Source organism: Strix uralensis, chromosome 7, assembly GCF_047716275.1.
Source record: "Strix uralensis isolate ZFMK-TIS-50842 chromosome 7, bStrUra1, whole genome shotgun sequence".
Classification (NCBI taxonomy): Eukaryota; Metazoa; Chordata; class Aves; order Strigiformes; family Strigidae; genus Strix; species Strix uralensis.
Window position 1 is genome coordinate 6,296,531 of NC_133978.1, and position 24,758 is coordinate 6,321,288.

The 24,758-nt window shown below is 36.4% G+C and overlaps 1 protein-coding gene across 4 annotated transcripts in view; it reads left to right on the forward strand.

The window, feature by feature from the left end:
• The window catches only part of HERC4 (HECT and RLD domain containing E3 ubiquitin protein ligase 4), a 36,789-nt gene extending 16,047 nt beyond the window's left edge, over nt 1-20,742 (forward strand). For 3 of the 4 annotated variants that reach the window (XM_074874290.1, XM_074874291.1, XM_074874292.1), the window contains exons 10-26: nt 276-352; nt 2,446-2,570; nt 3,084-3,143; nt 3,674-3,785; nt 4,117-4,306; nt 5,377-5,549; nt 7,443-7,559; nt 10,189-10,212; nt 10,725-10,823; nt 12,666-12,833; nt 12,957-13,100; nt 13,998-14,164; nt 14,991-15,057; nt 15,268-15,350; nt 17,574-17,757; nt 18,350-18,452; nt 19,377-20,742. In XM_074874290.1, coding sequence (XP_074730391.1) covers nt 276-352; nt 2,446-2,570; nt 3,084-3,143; nt 3,674-3,785; nt 4,117-4,306; nt 5,377-5,549; nt 7,443-7,559; nt 10,189-10,212; nt 10,725-10,823; nt 12,666-12,833; nt 12,957-13,100; nt 13,998-14,164; nt 14,991-15,057; nt 15,268-15,350; nt 17,574-17,757; nt 18,350-18,452; nt 19,377-19,585 — 2,102 coding nt within the window. In that variant the 3' untranslated portion in view covers nt 19,586-20,742. The remainder of the gene's footprint in view (nt 1-275; nt 353-2,445; nt 2,571-3,083; nt 3,144-3,673; nt 3,786-4,116; nt 4,307-5,376; nt 5,550-7,442; nt 7,560-10,188; nt 10,213-10,724; nt 10,824-12,665; nt 12,834-12,956; nt 13,101-13,997; nt 14,165-14,990; nt 15,058-15,267; nt 15,351-17,573; nt 17,758-18,349; nt 18,453-19,376) is intronic. The other variant, XM_074874293.1, reaches the window with a different exon arrangement.
• The last annotated feature ends 4,016 nt before the right edge of the window (nt 20,743-24,758 follow it).

A 24,758-nucleotide genomic window follows, 5' to 3' on the forward strand; every position in this document is an offset into this window, starting at 1 on the left:
TTGTTTTCCCTGTGCTCTATTCCTTAACGTCCATTTCTGCTGTAGGGAATACATGCTTGTTTGTGCTGTTGGGTTAGGTCCTTTGTTAGTACTAGAGCTAAAGCTTAGAGCTGTTATCCTTTACCTCTGTTAAAGACAGTCTTAACTATTGTATTGCAAAGATCTGCTTCAGCAAGGTTATGCAATGAAGGAACCTTTTTTTTCTTCTGATTGCAGTGTTTTAATCATTTCTCAAATTCATGTTTTCAGTTACCTGTTTTTTATTCCTATTGCAGATAGTGAGGAGTGTTATTGTGTAAAGAGAATTTTCTCTGGTGGGGACCAAAGTTTTGCACACTACTTTTATCCACAGGTAACAAATTAAGTATACTTTGGTTCTGAAGCCTGTGAAAGATAAATTTTAGTTTTTTTGATGCTTTTTAGAAGATTTTCATATTGAAGGTTCGTGAGTACTTTGTAAAGTTCATTAGAGCAGTATGGAAGCACAAGACACTAAGTCAGTTTAGCAATTGGAGGACTTGGATCCAGTAACTGAGTGTTAGCTGTCAGTAAGCTCTTGAGGCTTTTTGGCATAAGCTTTTCTCCTAACTGATGGGTGCGTGCACTTCTTTTCCTTTTATTAAGGAAAATGTTATTGGATATTTGAGCTCTTCACCCCTGCCCAGTCCTCCTCAGTAACTCCTGACTGCAGCTTTGCTGTCCTCTGCTCTATAGCCATTTCAGCATATCACAATGATGAGGAAACAAATGGAGCTTTTTGCTAAAAATTATAGGTGGTGACATAGTTTGTTATGTGATAGTTTTATGCTAGTCTGAAAACTTAAGTTTTAAAAGGACAAGAATTGATCTGTTTAAATTCTAGTATGGAAAATAAGTCTAGAAGGACTTTACAGTAAAACTGGCAATGTGGGAGTATCGTGGAAGGGAAGTACGATTAGAGGATGAGTTGGGAGGAAAAAACAAGATGAAGATATATGGGACTTGTTTCCAATATAGCCCAGCAGATACTAGACCACAGGCATTAATGAAACATCAAGAGTTGAGTATGTGGGGTGAAAACTAATTTGGACATGAAGGAAACGAGATTTTACTGGGAAGTGCGTTTGTTGTCAAGGAAAACTGAGTACAGGTCAGGCTTGCAGCAACCTTTTGCTCCCACAGCCAGTTCTGGTTGTACAGAATCAACAATTTCTGTAGTTTTGGGTTTTTTTCTGAATTCTGATTGAGTTGTAGCTATTGCTGTATTTGACAGAAGCTTGTTTAGCAGGTGTAGACTGGAAAAATTACTGATAATATAGGCTCAATACTTCTCTATTAAAACTCCTTTCTTATAAACTTTCTCACGTGCAATTTTCATAATTACTGAAGTGGATTCTGGCTGACTTAACTGAGGTGAACTGGAGACAATGAATGCAGTTATTGTGGCTTGTTCTGTACAGAAGGTATTAGCAATAGATGAACTTTGATGCTGCAAGAGTATCCCCTTTAGTACTCTTTAGTTTGGTAATTTGTATTGAATTCTTTCAAAGTTACATGAGTACTGTACTCTTGGGATTTGTGTGTCCTTGCCAGTTAAGGGGTCTCAAGCCAAAATCTGTTTTCTCAAGTTTGTTTTTGGACAACTCAGTTCCCTGAGTTGTTTCACTGTGGGTTTAAATGACACTTCAGTTGGACACAAGAGAAACGGCAAGAGTGTTTCTCATCCTGATCCTGTAGGATGGGATCCGAAGTACTGATGTTTGACAACAGCTGGTCATCATTATACTGAGTCAGCTATGCTGTCAGACTGCACCCTTGGGAGAAATATGTTTCCTTTTACTACTTTAACCTTATTTTTGGTGCAATTTGCCAAGTCTTTTTGAACCAGTGCTCCTACTCAAAAGGATGATCTTGATTCTGCTCCTCTTTACTATTGGAAATCTTGCTGGAATTCATTTGGTATGAGCAGCACATCAAAATGCAGCTCATCTGATGATGCAGTAAACATTCAGAGAAACATGATTCATTCTCAGAGGAGTCTGATGGAAGTGGTGTGGGAGAGCAGCTGTCCAAAAAATTGAATGGCTCCTTTTCTGTACGCTCACAGCTTGGCAGTGAGCTAAACGGCTCATAGTGACTAGGGAGAAGAGATGCTTGCTACTCTTGTCTAAAGCTTGTTTAGTGCTCATCATATAGAAAAGTACTGTGTGTTTACGGAGTTTACCATTAAGTAAGCTGTGGGGTGAATTAACAGACTCATCTAGGTGTTTTTAGTGTATGCTCTGCTTTCATAGTGAATGTAGAACTGCTAGAATACAGTAAATTTATCTTTGGATTTATTTCACAGTAATAGTCAGAGTAGGCAAATTGTCAGTCAATGAAAAGATGAAGAGCTCAACCACAGAATTGATTTTTCTGGAAAGCAATTTTGTGTGCCTGATTCTTTACGCTTTCTTTAAAATTTAGAACATGGTGCCACCAGATGATTTTAGGTATCCTGACTTTTTGAAGCAGATCTGGACTGTGAATGAAACATTTATTCAAAGATTGCTGACTTTCCCATCTGGAAGACTTCCTGTAGAGATAGCTAAGTGAGTGATGTTGAGGAAAGAAGCTGTCTTTCAAAATTTTACTTATGAATTGGGCATTAATGGGGTTTTGTATATACATAGCAAGGTTATTTTTAATTACTGGTTTTATTATGTGCAGAGTTTTTGCTGTGCTTTCATTGTCATGTTTGTCAAGTAGTTTAGATCCTTTGGTCTGTCATCTGTCACATTTTAGATGACTATACAAGATTAAATTAAGCATCTAGTTGCACACTGAAAAATAACAGTACATGTAAAGGAATATGAGAACAACTCAGATTATTGCTTCTACTTTAATAAAGGAGGATGCAAATAAATTAAGAATAGATTGCAAGACTTGCTGTCTTAAGCACTGAGTCTTGAATGGAGGTTTTATCTATGTTGTTCAGTCATACTAAAGTCAGTTCTATCCTTTGTACAATGGAATTTGTTAGGGATTAAATACTTTTTTTAAATTGCAAATGCTGCAAAAAGAAAACGAAATAAATGTAACTTATTTCATATGAACAATTTCAGTGAAATTGATGGAACATTCTCTTCAGCTGGGTGCCTGAATGGGAGCTTTTTGGCTTTGAGGTGAGTGGTCAGTCTTACCAACAAGTATTCCTGTGAACAGAGTTAACGGTGGCTACCTTCCTAGTGTCTCTTGTTTCAGCTGTAAGACTTTCCCAGTATTTCCTTATCTTACTGTTACTCTGATACCCTCAGTTTAAACTTCTAGCTCCTTTGCTGCCATATGGTTTGTCAGCTGGCCCGAATGCAGCATGTCTCCTGCCGGTCTTTGGAAGTGTGTGCTGCCTGGCTGCTACTGTGTAAGCCAGCAAAACTCATTATTTCTCAGCCACAGGTTGTATGTAACTCAAGGGGGGGATATATTGCACAGGCTGATTTAGATCCTAGTGTTTTTATGTGATTGTCTTGCAGTTAGAGGAGATTTTTTTTTTTTTCAGTTGCTTCAAAGGTCATATGGGAAATGGAAGTCTGATACTGCAATCTCTCATATTTTAATTCCTTAGTAGGGCTAGAAACTCAAGGTGGAAAAAATTCTTGAGTTGCTGAGAATACAGCATTCAGTCTTTTTCTCTATGTGTTTCTTCTTTCTGCAGCAATGATGATCATTACAAAACTAGCACTAGATTCTCAGGGGTTGATATGAATGCTGCTAGACTACTATTTCACAAGCTTATACAACCTGACCACACTCATATATCACAACAGGTTTGTGCTGCATATTTTCCTTATGTTTGGGATTATCTTTCTGCATTGCACCTATCCAGAAATGCTCTTGTTATGCTTGCTCTGACCCTTTTAATAACTTTTTTTACTCAGTAATATATCAACTGCAAATACGTAAAACTGTATTGTATTGTGACAATTACGTAACATATCAGCATATTGTATTTTAATATGTAATATACTGGGTTTTTTTCTAAATACATAATAGTCTAAACTCCTGATGATTGTTTTCTAGATTATTTTTTATCTAGGTGGGCATTTGTTTAAATTCACAGTTGCATTAAAATAAATGGAATTTTATGATGTGCTGTAGGTGGCAGCTAGTTTGGAAAAGAACCTTATTCCCAAATTGACCAGCTCCTTACCAGACGTTGAAGCTTTGAGGCTGTATCTCACTCTACCAGAATGCCCACTGATGAGTGATGCAAACAATTTCACAACATTAGCTATTCCTTTTGGAACAGCTATTCTGAACCTAGAAAAAGCTCCTCTGAAAGTTCTTGGTAAGAAACTGAATTCTTTACTGTTAAAACTAAGGATCTCCAGATGAAAATGTATAGAAATTCCATTAGTGAAGACATGGGCTCAGCAACACCTGCTGTGTATTTACAGTTTGATAGAATTCCTCAATGAGAAAGTTAAGGGTTAACATTGCTTGATGTGTAAGAAAACACCTATTCTCTTGCTTCTGGGTGAGTTAACTGGCCATCCCTGTGAATTCATCTGGTATTGTAATTTTTGGACTGATTCCATTTGGGAGGAATTAAACTGTTTACTTCAGCATATTTGATACGTGTCTGCACACTTTAAAGTGAAAATTACGTGGTCAGGCAGCTAACAAGCTCTAAGCAATTTACAGAAGTGTTGCAGAGCAGATGTTAAATTGTCTTTGTTTTGAATACAGCACCTGTTCTGTTGCTTCTGAGCAGTTCATGTTTTCTCACTGATCCTAAGATGTGGTCTTCAAATACGTAGCTGAGAATAGCTCTATTTTCTTTAACTCTACTTCCTTACACATTCTTATTGTGACTCTTGTCACCTGAAATTCAGCTTAAGGAATTGAGATTCCAGAATATTTCCTTTATAATTGGTATCTTTTTGAGAGGGTACTCAATTTTTTGCCTTGTAACCCACCTCTTGTGTTTTTTGGTAGTTTTTGGTGAGAGTAAAGAAAAGCAAAATGAGAATTTCATTGAACTGTAGGTCCTTTCCATCACTTTCCATTGCTCTCAGGATTGTTTGCTTAAAGTCAAGGTTTCAGGGTTTGAGCTTTCTGGTTTTATGTCAAATATTACTTCGTGATACTGTCATGTACTCTGGATGAACAGACTTAATTTAAAGAGTTGGTGTGTAACAATAGAGCATTTGAAGAGAAGTTTCGTTATTTATACAAAGAGGAGTTTGCTGTTTAAGTCTGCACCACTCGTGCTGTATTAAACTTTTTTTTTTTTGACTGTCTTTGGTAACTGACCAGTATGCTTTCTAGCAAAACATGTTTTTTTTGTTAAAATGATAGCATAACGTAATGTTATAGTGGCAAGTACTAAGTTTATGTGTTTACATTTTTTGACAGAAAACTGGTGGTCAGTACTTGAACCTCCGTTATTCCTCAAGATAGTGGAACTCTACAAGGATGTTGTAGTCCACCTTTTGAAGTTGTGCAAGATTGGCATTCCAGCTTCTGAAAGAAGAATACTTACCAATTTTCTACACACAGCTTTCAGAGTTCTGGAAATACTGCATAGAGTATGTTTACATCAATTTTAACCAATTACTTATCGTTTGTCAGCATCTGTGTGCTGTGTAGTTGTTAGAAGAAGTTAAGTTACTAAAAAGTTTTAAATACTTAGACTTGCATCTACAGAGATATCTGTAGTTGTTCCATCTGACCTATGAACCATTGGAATTCTGGATTCCAATCTGACATGGTGATGGAATTACCTGTTTTCTTGGGAACACAGACTGACCCAGTCAATTGCATCTGTGAGGGTATGTTGGAAAGAATTGCCTCCTAAGCTTGAAATGATAGCAAATAAGATCACAAATGGAAGATAAGAGCAAGCTGTATTTTGAACAGGAAAGATCTGCATAGTTTTACCAAACACTTATTTCATGATTTGTTTATTCCATTTGTTAGTGTTGTAAATTCATTAAAACTAATAAATTTATGAACTTTGAACAAAAATAGCCCAAACCATTTGGAGTAACCAAACTGTACACATCAGAGTACATTATCTAATTGCTGCTGAGGTTTCCCCTCCCACCCCCTAATTTTTTCCCTCGCTAGTTTATTCTAGTCCTATGGCATTTTGTGTTTATATGCTAAAAGAGTATTTTAGGCATTCCTTAAGGTGCTGGTCAAGTACTGTATTTGTACAGTCTAGCAAAATGGGCACAGGTGTCTAAATTGAACCTTTGTGTGCTGTATGTGACAGTCCTCCTCCCAAAGCTGTCAGAAGGAATGGAACAGATTTCTGCTTTGGAAGTTGGAGTTTGTATGCAGTGGTTTGCTCAGCTGTTATTCTTTATGGAGATGATCAAATTAAGCTGAGAGTACAACTGTTTAGTAAGTTTCTTGTATTAGAAGTCCAAGATGTCCATTACGGATTCCCATATGGAAAGCTGTTGGTATATATAAATTATTATTTTGCTGCCTTTAGAATTTCTGTCACTGCTCAGGCTTGCAGTGGCTGTAAATCTTAATAGCTGAAGTTGGTCTTAAAATCTTAAAGCCTCATGGGTAATTGTAGAATTGTAATGTGGCTCTCCTAAGTTCTGGTTTTGCTTTTTTTTTTTGAAACCCAGCTTTGACTAATATGTAGCTACATTGTAGAAATAGTTAAATTTAGACCTACCTTGCTGTCCAACTATTTATATTGGTACAATCTTAATAATTAGTCGGTGTGGATTAAAGTAAGAGGAAAAAATGGGGCGACATATCTGGGGTATTTCATAGATTTAGTATCTGGTGGTTTGGAGTTACGGGGATGGTGGGGAAGATATTTGAGAAAAGTAAGCTTAGATTATCTGGTTATAAAGACAGAATTGGGGATCTTGCTGTTTTGGCAGTTAAAGGTGCTTAACAGTCCTTGAGAAAAGAAGTATGTGTTACGAAAGTGTGGATGCTTCTAGATTAAAACTATACTGTAGAAGACAAGCCTTTATATAAGGTTATTTTTCCACATCTCTCTTTTTTCTAAGCTTAATGTTTTAAAATAGAAACTGTTCCTCTGGTCACAGGTAATAGAGGTAGTATTCATATTGTAATTAAAAGTAGAATTCTGGAGTCGGTTCTTAAACTTGTGCAAATACAGGAACAAGTATTTGTTCAATTGTATACATGAATATGTATATTCATCAGTGTTCCTTTGAGATTGTATGATGTTTCAGAGTGGTAGCACTGTATTGTGCAATGCTGTATGCTCACTTAATCTTATTTTTCTTTGCACCTTTGGGATTCTGAAATCCATGCCTTTAACACTGTTTTTTGCATTCTTGTAGGCACTGTTGTTTTTCTAGAATTTTTTTTAGTAGATGGGTATCTGTGACTGATGTACTGAGTGCTTGAAAAACATGGAAAATGGCCGTTTGAAAACTGTTATACAAAGTGCTAATAAAAAGTAAATTGTACTTCCTTAGGTAAATGAAAGAGGACAAGTTATACAGTATGACAGATTTTACATTCATGAGATACAAGATTTGATAGATATCAGAAATGACTATGTCAACTGGGTCCAACAGCAAGTATTTGGAATGGTAAGTTGTGCTGGTTTTTATTTGGGTTTTTTTGTGAGTTTTTTCCCCCCATGTTTTGTTTTGGTTTTGTCCCTTTAGAGAAGCCTGTAGATTCTCTAAATATGGGCACTTTCTTTTCATAAAACTGTCTTAACACATCACTGATGCTGAACACTCATGTTAGGTACTAGCTAAGGAAGAATTGTTAAATAGGTGTGCTCCTTGTAGGGTATCATTCTTAGGATTGACACTGTTCAGCATTTTTAATCCATCAATTAAAAAGTGACTTAGAATGCTGTCACTTGAGAGTTGCCTTGTCAAAAACGTTAGGAAGTGGTAATTCATGCTAGGAAAACATCCAGAATAACCTGAATTGCTATACAAGATAGGTTCAGTTAATGAGAAGGCTGAAATTGTCTTGGAAAACTAAGTCTAGAAGCATAATAGGCAGTTACAGGGGACAGATAACTAAAATTGACATAATAACTAACATAACTACTTTGAATAGTCAGTTCTCAGCAAGAACTGAGATAATGAATTCCTGCATCTGTAAACAGAAGAGGGGTAAGTGGGAGTAAAGTAATGACTCTGCAGAGAATTAGTGAGTTGAATAGGATTTTGCTGCACAGTTCTTTGACTTATGCTTTGAAAGAATATTGAGTAAGTTAATATGCTTTCTCTAGCCACCTAAATTTAATTTTTTTGCAGTAGTACCTGGAGGGTCCTGAACATGGGAGACCTACTTTTGCTGTATTTTATGAATACAAAGCAAGTGATGCTGTTTACCAAAGAATTAAAATTGCAATGTAGAATAACAACAGCAGGGAGATTGGGGAGTGTAAAGAAATAATGAGTCAGTATTGGCAGTCACGACAGACATTTGTTTCAGCCAAGCTTGTCTGAAAAAATAACTGGTGTGTGATGTCAGCTGGTGTTGGTAGCTAAGAGGGGTGGTATACTAAATGAAATGTAGAAGCTAGGGATAAGCATTGCCAAGCCTTGGGATTAGAGACAGGTCGTATATTTGGAGCAGAGAAGGCTAATGCCAGTGAAGGGTGCAAAAGTGGTGGAATTTAAAAGATGATGACCTTTGCAACTATGCTTTAAATGGATGTAAACATACCCAAATTGCGTATGTCATAATCAGAGAAGAAAATACTGAACATGTGAAAACGACAGCTGAAAAATTGTTTTGTAATGCAGGTCTTAAACTCTGTTTGTTAAATAAATTGGAAGATTGAGCAGTAGCTTGATGTTACTGAGAAAATATTAGCTACTGAATTTCCCTTTAATCGTCATTATTCGGTCATGCATTTGTGCAGTTTCAAGTTCAGAGAAAAAGTTATTTTGATTTATTGTAGGACTGAGAGAAATTCTGTGGCCTTAGTCAGATCTCCTTCATAAATGGTTTTAATGGCCTTTTCCTGCCTTCATATCCACTAGTTTCCTGTGTTCTTGCTTTTAAAATGATAAGAAACCCTACTTGCCTATTGAATCAGTAATAATGAATCAAAATTGTTTTTGCTAGTGCAGTTTTTATTGTCTTAACTTGAGGTAAAACTGTTTGCTCAGTTCCTTAATTAAAATACGGAGGGGAAAAATGTAGAAGAAAAGAGAATCTCGGAAGTATTCAGAGTATTCTCAGAGAGAAACTTGGAAGAAAAAGCTCTTATTCTTTCAACAATAGAAAGATTATTTAGTACCTTCAGTTTTTCCCCACTCATGAGTGATAGATTTGAAGAGGTGTTCTTGAGATAAGGCATAAAGGAGTTGAGAAAACCCATTTGAATTAGGAATAAATAACGGTAGATACAGTAGGAGTACAAAATTGCATAAGTCTGTGATGAATGTGATACTTAAATCTGATGTTTCCTGTAGGAAATAGGGATACAGATAGAGAGCACAGTATTCTGGCTGTCACTTTCTGTGAGCCATGGATGTCTACATATGTGACTTCTGAGTCTCATATATATATATATATATATAGAGAGAGAGTGTCAAATTTAAAATCTATTAGTTTTACTTTTTATTCTTTTTCTGTTTTCTGCTGGCTAGGTGGAAATAAACTTAGCTTTCAGCAAAGGGTAAGGAGGGTAACATAGCACCAGATGGATAACTTAGTTTCTTAGCAAAGTTGATCTAGCTTGTTGTGAAACTCTCCCCACAGTCCTGGCCATATGTATTGGTCTGTCTCAAATTTTAGGGATCAAATTTTTTTTTCTCCTATCATATCTTATCATAGACCCAAGTGATTATTGAGACTTTATGCTAAAGTGATGAGGTTCTTTTGTATTTTTAAATTTTTACTCATTCAAAATGTTTTTCATTTAATTTGACATGCTACAGTCATTTAAGAATGAAAATGCATAGGTAAAAGGAAATGTCATTTATTAGTGTATGGAAGTAAATATTTAAAATGTTTAATTTTTTTACATTGAAGAAAATGGGTTACTCTAATGGTCCTTTTTTTAAAGACATATATAGGGTGTTGAAAGGCATGGTTGTATTTGGTAGATTAATAAGAATTCTTTTGGGGGGTAAGCTGTAAATAAATATTTTTAATTCTACGTCAGAGGTGAATAATTAATGCAGACACTAATGCTGCTTTTTCATCTTAATTATTGCTACCTTTGTGCAAATGCTGTCATAGGATGTCAACCATGGATTATCTGAGGTAAGATTGGTTGCAATCTGATTTCTTTTGCAGAATGTAAGGAAATCAGAAATATGAATGTCAAGGGTTGTCTGATGTGTTCTATTGGGAGTAAAGCTTTAAATTAGCATGGCTGTAATCTGAAAAGGTTTTTGTGGGGCAAATACATGTAATTCTTTGTATTCCAAATTCAGAGCGGCATTTGAAAACAAGGGCTACTTTGATATCCACTAGCTGTAACAAATTCTGAAATCAAAATGTGCTAAGTGAGAGTGTTGTTTGTGTGTGGTTTGTTTATTTTTAGTTTGGTTTGGCTTTTTGGTTTGGTTTGGGTTTTTTTGTTGAAGTACTAAACAATTGAAAATCCACTTAATTTTCGTAAGATGCTTTGGTCCTGCATTGACGATGAATAAAGATTCTTTTCTCTTTCCAGTAAAATAGACTTATTAAATGAATACTATTGCAGTGGCTTCTTTAACCACGATTGTGGTTTTTAAATAAGCAGAGATATGACATTGTTCTTTTAATTCTAGTTAACAGATATTCCTGTTACAATTTGCACATATCCATTTGTATTTGATGCCCAGGCAAAGACAACTCTCCTACAAACAGATGCAGTCATACAGATGCAGGTAAGAGTCTCAGTTTTAAATGTTATGAAGTCTATTTAGCTAGTTAATTGGGGGGGTTGCTGCTGTTTTGTGGGTTTTTTTGGTTCTGTTTTTGTTTGGTTTTTTGTTAAAACGGTGTAATCTCTTATCCATAAGAATGAGGGATCTAGTTTTAATCTCAGGGTATGTACATGATAGAAGCTGGTGGTTTGTGGGTTTGGGATCTCATTGAAATTAGATTGTTTAATAATTGCATAAATTTCTAAGGAACTTCTTTCCATTAGTGAGATGGCTTTTTTGAGGTGTTCACAACCCATAGTACAGGTATACAGGAAAAACCCCAACAAAACAAAAAATCCCAACCACCAGCCCCAACCAAAAACCAACTCCACCTCCTATATGAGCAGACTTTAAATGATACTTGTGTAGAGCCCAGAGCTGGAAGTCAGTCTGTCTTGTTTGAGGCAGCGGCCAGCTACAGTTACTTTTAATTTTTTACCTTGATGGAACTTAGGAGCTACTGCTGTTGTTAAGATTGGTAGTTTCAGAGAGGCAACATGTTGGCACCACGTGAATATCTAGTGCACACCTCATTTCCCATTTCATCTGTCATACCACCTTCAAAATGCTGTGAAACTCTGAAGTCTGATCAGTGTCTGGAGGGCAGTAGAAAAGCAGCTTATCTTGAAAATCTAGCATCTACTTGGGATAGTAGGAGTAGGTTTCCTGATCTTGCAGTTTGCAGTAGTTTTTGGCTCTCTTGCTGTTAAATACAATTATGTGTTACTCCTAGTTTGTTCACTTCTGTTTTAACTAGAGACTTTCCTAGAAATTAGGTACTTGATACAAACAATTCTGTATCTTGACCCATATCTCTTGTCTAGAGATAGATACACTAGACAACCCTGAAGTAACTGAGAGGATTTTGTGTTTCCATGATTGTCTAGGTAGAACTGAAACCAGTGTGATGTGATGAGCTATACTTTTGTTCAACATTTGGCATTTTTTTTATACATATATTCCATACCTGTTCTGTTGCTGTAAGGGTATAATAAATCATATTCTTAAAAAAGGAAAGAAAGAATGAAGGGAGGCTACTGCAAAAGTTAACAGCAGTAGGAGCCCCGCCCCCTGCTGCGCCTTGTTTATAATTTTTAACATAAAAGTTACTGTTGTGAGTCTGAAATTAAATGGAAGAGATGTCATGCTCAAGTAATGGGTTCGTGTAGAAAAACACTAGCTTGCTTTTGTAGTGCGTAATAAACATAGTTTCTTATGCCTTTAAAAATGTATATACACGGTCAATATGAACATTTGACAAATTCGGGGAAGTGTTCACACTGAATATTTCTGTTAACAATATTAGAGTCTTAAACTTTCAAGAGATCTATGTCATATTCAGAACATTAGCAACAGTATTTTGTTTTTAACAATTGTAATACAAAAATTATAATACAAATGAAATAGATTAACAAATTGCTTTTCATTCTGTGAATTAGTTTTTAATGGATGCTTTGATGCCCAATTTGTATTAAAATAACTCACTTCTCATTAGATGAAGTGCAGTATTTTTTTGCTTCCTTTTGTTATCCAAAGTATTTTGACTGGAATGTCAAAAACTGTATTCTAAGACGTCCCTGAACATTAGCATTGATTAGTCTAATGGGTAAAGGAAAAGTATTTCTTGAGATTAAATATTTCCTGAGATGAAAGGAATATGAAGAATTTGGGGGCAAATTCAGTAGCTCTGGCAATAGCTATTCCCATTCATGTCTTCGGCACTTTTTAAGATAAGACTGATGGAAATTTAATGTTGACAGGAATCTTATGTTACCTACTGACACTTTCACTTTTTTCTTCCAGATGGCTGTTGATCAGGCTCACAGGCAGAATTTGTCTTCTCTCTTTCTGCCAGTATTTGAATCTGTCAACCCATGCCTGATATTAATGGTACGGAGAGACAATATTGTAGGAGATGCTGTGGAAGTTCTAAGGAAAACCAAGAATGTAGACTACAAGAAGCCACTCAAGGTATTATCAGTACATGTTGCTCAAAGCGTCTTCAATGACACGCAATTAATTGAGAATGTTTTTGGACAAATCTTGTTTCATAATCTGTTTTTAATTCAGTGCTAACTGAATTGTGTGTTTCAGGTTATTTTTGTAGGGGAAGAAGCTGTTGATGCTGGAGGTGTTCGCAAAGAATTTTTTTTGCTCATCATGAGGGAGTTGCTAGATCCCAAATATGGAATGTTCAGGTATTATGAAGAGTCCAGGCTGATCTGGTTCTCTGATAAGGTAGGGTGCGATCTATAGTCATTAATTTAACTTAAAATATTGATACAATAATGTATGAACATAGTAGTTTGTGGTGATTTTATTTCAAGACGAGAAGCTGAAGTATTATTCTCAAAAAATGTTTATTTTTGTCATTGTTAGATCAAAACTTTTCCCTTCTGTTTTCCCCATTCCTCACTTACTCCTTACCAGTTGTCCCCAACCCAGAGAAGTTTAAGAGGAGAACGTGCCAGCCAGAGTAAACTGATTCCAAGAGCAGAATCAGTAAATCAAGGTGACAGAGAAAAATTCTTGAAGTGGCATGTTGAACAGGTCTTTCTGTGTTCAGTCACATTTATGGGTCCGTTTCATCGGTAGTCATCTACTCATACTTTCTCCAAAGTTTTGTCTATTGACTTTTTAGTCCTCCTTCAGAGAAAAACACTGACTAGGGTGGCTATATCACAAGTACCTGAATGTTAACGTTTTCACACTTGTGTTTTAAGCCTTGGCTATTAGCTCCAAGGGAGTCAATAGTGACCTCCTCCCTCCTCCTTCTCCCAAAAATATTTTTTTAAAAATTGACGTATTTAAGCACTGAATAGTGCAATAGTAAGTCACTGACAAAACCAGAATCTTAATGCAGTACTTCAGCAGTATGCATCACTTGTAACACAAAATATGTTATATCTCAGCTTTCTTTTTGTTATGTAGAAAGAGTTCTGTTTCCTTGGATTTCAGTCTCTCTCAGCTGTTTAAAACGTTATCCTGTTTTCCTCAGTACTTACGGATACATACATATTTAAAGAAAATATAAATGTAACTCAGATTATACTGCACTGTACACTTTTTTCTGGACTCTGCAAGATTAAAATAACTTCTTTATTTTAAACCATCTTGTCTGTTTTCTGTTCTTAGACCTTTGAAGACAGTGACTTGTTTCATTTGATTGGTGTTGTCTGTGGGCTAGCAATATATAATTTTACTATTGTAGACCTTCATTTCCCTTTGGCTTTGTACAAAAAGTTATTGAATAAGAAACCATCCCTGGATGACTTAAAAGAGTTGATGCCAGATGTTGGCAGGTAAGCAAGAAAGAAAAATGAGTGTTACCAGGAATTAATTTTTAATTCAACATTTTTCTTTAAGAACATAATGAAAATGTGTTATTTTCACACTAATGGGATAAACAGCACAGGAGTAACTTGCAGCCATTATGGCATTTGAGAAAGGATACATGCCATTGCTAGATATCTGTTTCTGAATGCTTGCTTTTAGTATTTGTCTTCTGTTCTATTATCCTACAAGAATTCTAGGGTAAAATAATACTTGAAATACAAACCTTTGAGTTTTAGCCATTAATTTTATAACCCAAAGTGTGAACATAGTTTAGTTCTGAACAGCTTATTTAGTCCATCCAGGAAATGTTTTTGCTTATTTCAGGAACAAATATATGCTAAATACCTGCCCTTGAGTAGGGATTTGAATAACACTAGCAGGTAGGAGGTTCAAACGAGTGGAAGTGGATGTTTGATTGCCTCAGTGTTGTGAATGCTAAAGTTTTCATAGAATCAAGGAGAAATCAAAGAAGTTAATGGAAGAGTCCATCAATGGTTATTAAGTACTTACTGCCTCTGGTTTGGGAATCCCTTAGCTAAAGACTAGGATTTGAATCTTCTCTCTTCACAGCTGGAGAAAGTCAAAAGGATATAACACTACAAGTAATGGCAAAACAATTGCTTGAGATTTCCCAACACTTCACAAGGTGCAAGTCAGTGAGCTAATAAATGAAGTAACAGTAGAAAGATTATTTTTTTTAAAACTTGAATTATCAAAACTTAAAGAATACTTCAGGAAAATGAGTTCATCTTTCTTTCCACTGATACAAGTACTTTGTAACTTACTTTGTAGGGGAATGCAACAGTTACTGGACTATCCAGAGGATGACATAGAAGAAGCATTTTGTCTTAATTTTACTGTAAGTTTTATATAGTGTTGGAAATATTTTGTATCAAGCTCATGCCATCTATTATAACAGTCTCTGATGGAGTGCTTGAGCAAAACTATCAGCTGGTGATTCCCATGAATTTTAGTATCTGTGTGTGCAGTTCATGATGCTGTTAGCTAAGTGGTGGGAAGATGTACTTTACTCAGTAAATAAGATTTACACTATTTTTGTTTTAAATAGATCACTGTGGAAAACTTTGGTACAACAGAAATTAAAGAGCTTGTTCCTAATGGTGCTGACATTCCTGTAGTCAAACAAAATAGGTGAGTTTTATGGGTTACAGGGTAGTTCAGTGTTGCCTTGGGAATGTAACTGGGCTGCTGTAAATAGCCTTTGTTAAGCTGTTACACTAATGTTGAAGGCAAAACTACTTCGGTGGTTCTTCCAACCTGTTCTCATGTGTATTGCTAAAATAGCTATTGTATTTAAGGATTTGCCAGCTGTGGAGAGGCTATCTAATTTTACTCAGACTCTTTAATACTTCTTTTTCACTTTGAACTTGAAAGTATTTTGAAGCTCTTTAGGGCCCATTTTCATAGATATCGTAGACTGGTTTGGGTTGGAAGGGACCTTAAAGACCATCTAGTCCCAACCCCCTGCCATGGGCAGGGACACATTTCACTAGACCAGGTTGCTCAAAGCCCCGTCCAACCTGGCCTTGAACACTGCCAGGGAGGGGCAATTTTGACTACGTGGTCTTTGTTTTGTGAGATTAAAAATGGTTGTAGTTCTGCAGGAAGTTATATATAATTGGAATTTAGTGAGTAGTGATGAAAACAACCTAGATGCCATTATGTGACATCTATTCATATATGAAATATTATTTCAGAGAAGTCTTCCCTTTGTAGAGCAGATAAATTAATGTTACCTAGTGTTATTGTCAGAAAACTGTGTGAGGGGTGGGGTTTTTTCCATTGGTCAAGGATTCTGTTACATCTATTTATAAAAGCAGCCTCTCCCACCCTTTGTTTCCTTTCTGCTCCTGGAGGATAGGCAGAATATATCTGGTGGTGCTTTTGTCCCTTTTTGCAGAATACTACCATTTTCCTGTCTCTCTGTCCATTTGTCTCATGTATTCCTGACTGTTCTTTAATCTTCGAGTTCTCTGTGTTTTTACTTCTCCCAGAGAAAAGGGAGAATCAAATGGAAAGAGCATACTCCATGAGAGCAGAATGCCCCTAGGCTGTGCGTGGTAGGAACAAGGGAGAAAATGTACCTCTAGGCATGTTCCGAGAGGGCAGATGTTTTGGGCAACATTTTGTGTAATTAGCCGTGTCTGTTGTAGAGTGATGATAGAAGATTCTGAGGGTATCATAAACCTGTACATAGCCATGTGCAGTGACAGTACCTCCCATGATTTTTATCCTCCTGACTTACCCTACCATTACCAACTGCAATCACCATCTATATATGCCACACTTTTTTTAAAAAAAAAAAAAAATCCTTGGCCTCATAGCTGAGAACTTGTGATACTTTATCTTAAACATGATAGCTTTGAAGTTCTCTGGTGGTGGTTTGGTGTTCTGTCACAAAGTAACACTAAAATTGGAGTTGAATTACGAGAGAAATTTCAAGGTGCCCATGGAATATTTGCTGCACTGTTGTCACCTGTTGTCTTGCAGCAATGAAGAATTCCTGTTTCTCAAGATCCAAGTATTCCGTGATGCTTTAATTCAGTTTAAACAATGTTAACATAGAGTATAATAATGATAATTAGTTTATTACTATAAATTTTCTCTGGAACAGCCTTTCCTTCCATTGTTAGTATTACACAAGTTACCTGCCTCTCTGCGAATTACCTAGTGTGCATAAAATGGATATCTTGTTGAATGCTGGGAGTGTGGTTCATCACTTTGCTCATCTCCAGTATTTTCAGTTCAACAACTTTAATAAATGTATTGTCAAAATGTGTTTAGATGATTCTTTAAATTATTGGTGATGTTATTCAAATACTGTGGATGTTGATCAGATACTGTGGGTTTCCACAGAGAATGTATGTTGGTAGGATAACTAATCTGTAACTGAAGTCGCTCTGCTGGTGTAAAAACTAACAGCGTTAACTAGGATTGATTAAAATGGTAATAAAAAAAAATCATAAATACTGTATCACATCATGAATTTTAGTTCTACCCTTAAATGCTGTGGAAGACATTTCCAACAAGATATGAGAAGTCCTTGTACGCAGATAACAACAGGCTGTCTGTTTTTCAGTATCCTAGCTCCTTTGCAGTGATCTTTCTACTGTATAGGACTCAAATGTCCATTTGAAGTTGATTTACATTTTTAGTGCAAATACAATCTTTTTTAATTAAAAAAATACAACAGCAAGTTTGACTAGTTGGTTTCAGGACACTTGCATGTAATTCAAGCCTTTAAGCTTCTTGCCATTCAGTCCAGTTCACTGCAATGTGTACAAATAAGAGAAATTATTATGGTGCCTGAAATAAATAACATAAATAACATTATTTTTTTTCTTCTTTGCACAGGCAAGATTTTGTAGATGCATATGTGGATTACATCTTCAATAAATCTGTGGCTTCCTTATTCAGTGCATTCCATGCAGGCTTCCATAAAGTATGTGGAGGTAAAGTGCTTCAGCTCTTCCAACCCAGTGAGTTGCAGGCAATGGTGATTGGGAACACAAATTACGATTGGAAAGAATTGGAGAAGGTAAGAACCATAGTTAGCTATTTGATTCATATATTTTTAATTCCAAGATGCAAAAGCAAAATCTTGAAGTGTCCTTTTGAGCTCTGTTTTAATGAATGTCACTGCCAGCCATGATTGGATTGACTGGATGAGTGAGGAACATTTTTTAAAATGTCAGTGAACAAAGACACTAAAATATCATTTACCTTCCTGCTTAAAGTTTTTCCGTCTAATTTCTGAAGGAAGTGAAACTTAGAAGAGAGAGGGAAAAAAAAAAATCCGCAGAACCAAAAGGCAGCTGTGTACAACGTATTATGTTAGAAGGGGGAAATTGAACAAAATGCATGCTGTTAATAAAAGTAAACATTCTTGATTGCCAAAACTCACTGTGAGACTTTGTCACTACTTCCTTCGGATTGAAAATTCTTTGGAGTACCTGCATCTGTCCTTATAGTTGAAGTCAAACTGAACAGCTGAAGAAAATTGACCAAGGAAAACAGTAATATGTCACTTGCAGTATCCCTTTACATACACCACATTCATTCTTCTTCAAGGTCAGATTATCCTACTAGTCCTACGTATGAACAATAATGTAATTTCCTGCTCATTTTAGAACACAGAATACAAAGGAGAATACTGGGCAGACCATCCTACCATTAAAATATTCTGGGAGGTTTTTCACGAGTTGTCTCTGGAGAAGAAAAAACAGTTTTTGCGTAAGTATTTGTAACTACTGTGCAGAGGTTGCTAACTGAACAGAATCACTGTGATTTCAGGCTCTTGCTATAAGAGGGTACAAGTAAGTATTTGTCTATAATGATGTGATTAACTTTATTTGGAAGAAAAGAATCATAGTAGAAGTAGTTGATTATGAGCTTGTCTCTGGTTTTGCTGGGGTTGTCCTGAGTAATTCTGGGTGGTGAGCAGTTACAAGATCACAGTAGACCAGAGTAGCATTAAAAAAACCCCAACCAACCACATACCCCCAAAAACACGACAACCTAAACTGCTAGTGTCATTTATCTGATGACTAGTAATTTTTTTCTGTGTTTTGACATAAGGTTCACATCCTCCAGTTTTTTCATTGTACATAGATGGAATTTTGGAGTTACAACTGATTGTAAATACTTCAAGGTACCATATTGAGTGGTAATGTACAGGGTAAAAACAAAATTATTGAAGCTTCCTGTGAATGAGCTTTTGTTGAGACTAGATCGTAGATTAGTTTTCAAGTCAGATAAATTTCTTATTGAACAAACTACATGTATGCTTGCATACAAGATGCTTGCAAATGCTTGCTAAAGGTATAGGCAATGGATTTTAAATGAGTCTTTAATGAAACTTTAAATGAAGAATTTCCTACTATTTTTTTTTCTTTTTTTAGGACTGTTTGGTTTCATATGCTAAAATGAAATGTTTTCCTTTAGTTGTGTTACAGTGAAGAGTTCATATGTGTAAGCTGGAGATCATGTTAAGTCGTTATTCCCTGGTTTTCAAATTTAGCAGAACAACTTCAGTGTGAAAAGCTAACCACTGCTGGAATAACTAAAAAATGCAAACCATTATTAGAACTGCATATATGACATATACAATTTTAGTCTTAAACTACTTTCAAGACTTTGTTTGTTTTTTCTTGGCAGTGTTTCTGACAGGCAGTGATCGTATTCCGATTCTTGGAATGAAGTGTCTCAAACTAGTCATCCAGCCAACAGGAGGTGGAGAAGGTTATCTTCCGGTAGCTCACACTTGCTTTAATCTTCTTGATCTGCCAAAATACACAGATAAAGAAACCCTAAAATCTAAGTTGATCCAGGCTATAGATCACTATGAAGGTTTCAGTTTAGTATAACTTCAGAAATGAGAGTTCTGTGTAACGTGGGATCATTAAACTAACTCTTTGTGTCTTTCTTGTGGTGGTGAATTCAGTGGATTAAATGATGGAGTTGATAATATAACTGATTATTTGCAAAAATGTTCAGTGGTACGGATATTCATGGGAGCCAAAAAGCATTTACAAAATTGAGGAACTGTCTTAATACATACTTTCTTGTACAGAACCATGTGGATTTTGCCATCTTATAATAAAAAGGAGAGTATTGTGAATGGGAGTCAAGTTTCACTAACATGAATTAACATTTCACCTTATGCAAACAATTTGGCGTGTGAGTGCATGAGAGACTTGCTTAAGTTTTTCAAATCACTTAGTAAGAACATTTAACTTTTCCCTGATAAATAACTTTTCATTTTGTAAATAATAAATTTTTTGTGATAAAATAATTATGTTCCAATAGCAGTATGGTTTCTATTGCTTGTAATTGAATATAAGCTTATTTTATGGCTTTTAACAAAAAAAGTGACTACTCTGATTTCTGAAGATATATATTTTTCTGGTTTGTTTTAAGAACCTTAATAATGAAAGTGATTGTTTAAGAGACATTCATCTTCACAATGTACAATCCATTAAGCAGTCACTTAGTGCCGATACAAAACTGCATACGATGGCATTTTTAATATGTGGATGGACAAGATGACTTAATACACTGTTTTATTTTTAAGGACTGGTTCTGTAATCAAGTGGACACAATTATAAAAGAGGTTAATTTATCATTTGAAACCTCTGCAGCCATGTGTCAAGAATACAGCTTAAAAGAAAAAGATGTACCAGACAATTGTTGCTGTCAAGAGGTTAAACATTTATTTTTAAATGCTGAAAGCGTAGTTTATGGTTTCTAATAGAATTTTCACTTTTTTCCAGATAAATGCATTTGAAATAACTCTTTAACACCCCCCTCCCCTTTTCTTAAGATTTTATTTTTAGTATAATTGCCCTGAGACGATTGTGCTTAGCTGGACACTTTCGGATTTGACTTTCCTTCTCTGGTTAAATTCCAGATTTTGTGGTGTTAATGCATATGTGACTTGCAGCTGTGAAACAAATATTTATTTTTTTTAGATTTTTAAATGCAGTGAAAAAATTCAAGCTATAATAAAAGACTTGAATGAAAACCTTTGTTGGTTGATGTGTACGGATGCTCGCATCATGCATATTTCTTCAGTTGGAGGGCAACTTTTGCATGCATTATACTGGAGTACGGCTAGGATACAAAGATCTCCCTTGAAAAGCAGGGAAATTCATTCATTGTAATATGTTGTATAACGTGCAGTTTTTGTGCTGGCAGTAGATGTGGATACAATATAAAGCAGTCAGTACAGTTAAAATAATTCTCTTTTTTCCTTAACACTGTTTTTACAGCTTTCTCCATGCAGTGTAACCTCTAGTAATTTCTTTGTATGCAGCCTGTATTCCCTTTTCCAACATTTGTTACCTGGCTGGGAAATTCCCCCTCTTGTGGAAAACAAGAAACCAATAAATACTAAAGCAACTTAATCTTAGTATACATGGAAGAAAGAAAAGGAGAAAAAAAAAAAAAAAAGTATTATGCCTTCATTTTACCAGGTAATATTAAAACACTTTTTTAAAATTATGAAACACTAAAATTGCAAAGGCAAATATTCAAAAATTAGGAAGTGGCTAATGTAAAGCTGCCTTCTTCCTTTTTCCCTTGTGTATTATTACATGATCAAGGGCTGGTTTTTTTTCTATGGGAGTCTTGCTTCATTCAGTGTACACAGTTGATTGGGTTCACTGAATAATAGGGGTTTTTTATGTTCAGTTGTGCAGGTCCAAGTTTAATTTATTATGCATCATCTAAACTCAGCATTATATGTATTTAATTTCCCTATGGGACTTTCTCTGATTTTTGCTGTATTTGATTTTTCATCAATACCAATCTGAAAGATCAGTAATAGCCTCATTCTGTAGATGAGGGGGTCTGAGACAGAATCCTAGCTGTAGTGCTGTAGTTACTGAACACTTAACAATTTTTGGTGCCCAATTTAGAAATTTGGATGTCCTTTTTCTTTGAAGTGCAGTTATTGTTGACTAAAACTGCTGTGGCAGTTACTTCATGTTGCTGCAGAGTTTCTCCAGCATCAGCAAGACACATTTCTCACTCTCTTGGAACATTAGTGGACGTTAGTAAGTGTTGGGAGGGTGGGGAGTGTTGAAAGGTTGGTTAAATGTCAGGTTAAGAACCAACTGGCAGAGCAGGGCTAGAGTCACTTTCCTCAGGACAGTATTCACCTGAGACTTCTTTTGGCAATTTTTACCTTGTTTTTATCTACCTCTGCAAGAAATAGAGTTGGGTCCTACAGAGCGTGATTGTATTTGCTAAATGCTCCTGGTTATCTTACAGGTGTTAGGTCATTCTGTGCAGTGAGGCAGGTGCCCGGTTGCAAAACAGACATTATCTACGTAACCAGGTAAAAGACTTTTATGTAGTACCAGAACAATTACTAGCTGTTATATTACTGCTGCCAAGCAGTTTAATAATTGCTGCAATAGTTATGTTGCCGCTAGTTCTATTAACAGTCCTAACAGCCCTGTGAAGGACCTCTACAGAAGTTGTACACTTAATGTTTCCTCTGGCTGGAAAAAGGCGGGTAGCAGGAACTGCTTTCTCTTTCTTTGATCAAGTATCATTTTGCATACAATATTTGATGCTGTGCATCATGTGAGAAGGGAGAAAAAAAAAAAATCCCTTCCATTCTATGCTTAGCTAGAATAGCCATGGTGTTAATGAAGAAAGCCTAGGGCCTTCCTCCTTGTCAAATCTCCAGTTAATGAGAAAAGCTTGCATACCACTTTTAGAAAAGGATAATGCAAGCAACTGGGGCATAGTAGTTGGGCTGCAGTAGGAGCATTTTACAATAACAAAATCTTAAAGTATTTTTATTTGATAACTAGATCAGCATTTTGACAAAGCTTCAGAATTATCACTGGAGAATGCTAGTTGTGTGTCAAACTTGTGTCCATCTCCATCATGGTTACTAAAGGAGGACTCGTCATAGCAGTGCAGGCGTGTACTGGATTTATTGCACCTGTCACGTTAGTACAGGACTGAAGGTGAATTTGCATGACAGAACTACACAGGCTATTTCAACTACATGTACAGCAGAAGTTTGTCCCTTATTTTCCAGGGAAAATCTAAGAACACTGTTGCCCTGTGCCAGTGTAGAACTATAGGAACAGTGAGCCCTGCTTAAGCATAATTTGTCTCCTTGGGCACTTTGAGAGTTACTACTAATAAGGTTGTTATTACTGTAGAGCACCAAGCCATGATATTCCCTTCAGGAGGTTTATAAGCTACTTTAAAAAGTATTTTAATTCATTGCACTGCTCTCTGCTGCAGTAAACTTGATTTATCAGGAATAAATGAAGTTTAATGTAATCAAATATAAACTGCTATAAAAGAGAGCTCTTTAAATAAAGGCACATGAGGTTCTGCAGTTACAATGAGTACAGAATAAAAGCTTTCTTTTACTAATACAGTTTTCAGCATGATAGACTGGTATATAGTGAGCACCATAAGAATGGCTGTGGTGTCTTTCCCCATTGTGCAAGCAGAACTGTGTACCTGTGCGTACTGTGTATAACTCTTAGTTGTGGGGGCGGGGGGGGGGGAGAAGAAGAGCAAAATACTTGTTTCTCCTTAATTGGTAGGTCAGCGTGGGGTTTGGGTGAACTAATCGTCAAGCTATTTTTGGTTTTCAATGTGTTGTTCAGGTTTATGTTGATCAAGTTGTGAGCAGTAACTTTAAAAACCTTTCCTAGACCTCAAAAGGCTTAGAGCATCCTCTATCACCTGCCACAGCCACATATAGTACAAGAAATCTCCTTGACTGTTTGCCTGGAATATGTGCACACTTAATAAAATAACACCACCACCCATTGAGTTCTCTGACCATTTAACTGAGTCCTCAATTTTTTTTCTGGAGGAAAGGAGCCTGTTCATGCCTATACACTTTATTTAACTCTGTGCTTCCTTTCTGCAAGTGGTGTATGCTGAAACTTTCTAACTGCAAACCTTTGCCTCCTCATTTCTTCATTGATGCAGATCTGTTGAATAAGGACTGTCGTAGTTTGAGCTCAGAGGGCAACTGAGCACCATGCAGCTGCTCGCTCCCCCCTTCCCCCCAGAGTGCTGAGAAGGAGAAAAAAAAGCAAAAGGCTTGGTGGTTTGAGGAAGATGTCTTTTGTCTTCTGACTACAAGACAACTAGGGGGAAAAAAACCCCACCTAAAACCAGCTGTGGCAAGACCATTGGCATACTAGAACTGTGCAAAAGTGTTGTAAGTACAGACCTACTGGTCTCTTACTACCAGTAGACCGAACAGTCTTGAGTTCCTGCATCTCCTTTGAGTTTGAATGTACTTTATTGATCTTTTATAAAACAAAAAAATAACGTGCTGCTGATGCCACATGCCTCACTATGTAAGGAATTTCAGTGTGGAAACAAAAGATTAATGTTACATGAAGACTTCAGTTTGAGTAGAGCGCAAAAGTTTAAGTTTTTTGAGCTTTTCCCTTAGAAGGAGCAGAGCTGGCAGACTATCTAAAAAACAATGTCCTCTAGAAACTGTATTTGCTGTGTCTTTGAAAAATTTTAAACTAATTTAATTGTTTGTGGCTTTGCATCAGCAATAGTGTGGCCAGCAGGGACAGGGAAGTGATCTTACCCCTGCACTCGGCACTGGTGAGGCTGCACCTCGATTACTGTGTTCAGTTTTGGGCCCCTCACTACAAAAAGGACATTGAATGACTCGAGCGTGTCCAGAGAAGGGCAACGAAGCTGGTGAAGGGTCTGGAGCACATGTCATACGAGGAGTGGCTGAGGGAACTGGGGTTGTTTAGTCTGGAGAAGAGGAGGCTGAGGGGAGACCTCATCACCCTCTACAACTCCCTGAAAGGAGATTGCGGAGAGCTGAGGATGAGTCTCTTTAACCAAGTAACAAGCGATAGGACAAGAGGGAATGGCCTCAAGTTGCGCCAGGGAAGGTTTAGACTAGATATTAGGAAGCATTTCTTTACAGAACAGGTAGTCAGGCGTTGGAATGGTCTGCCCAGGGAGGTGGTGGAGTCCCCATCCCTGGAGGTGTTTAAGAGTTGGGTTGACATAGAG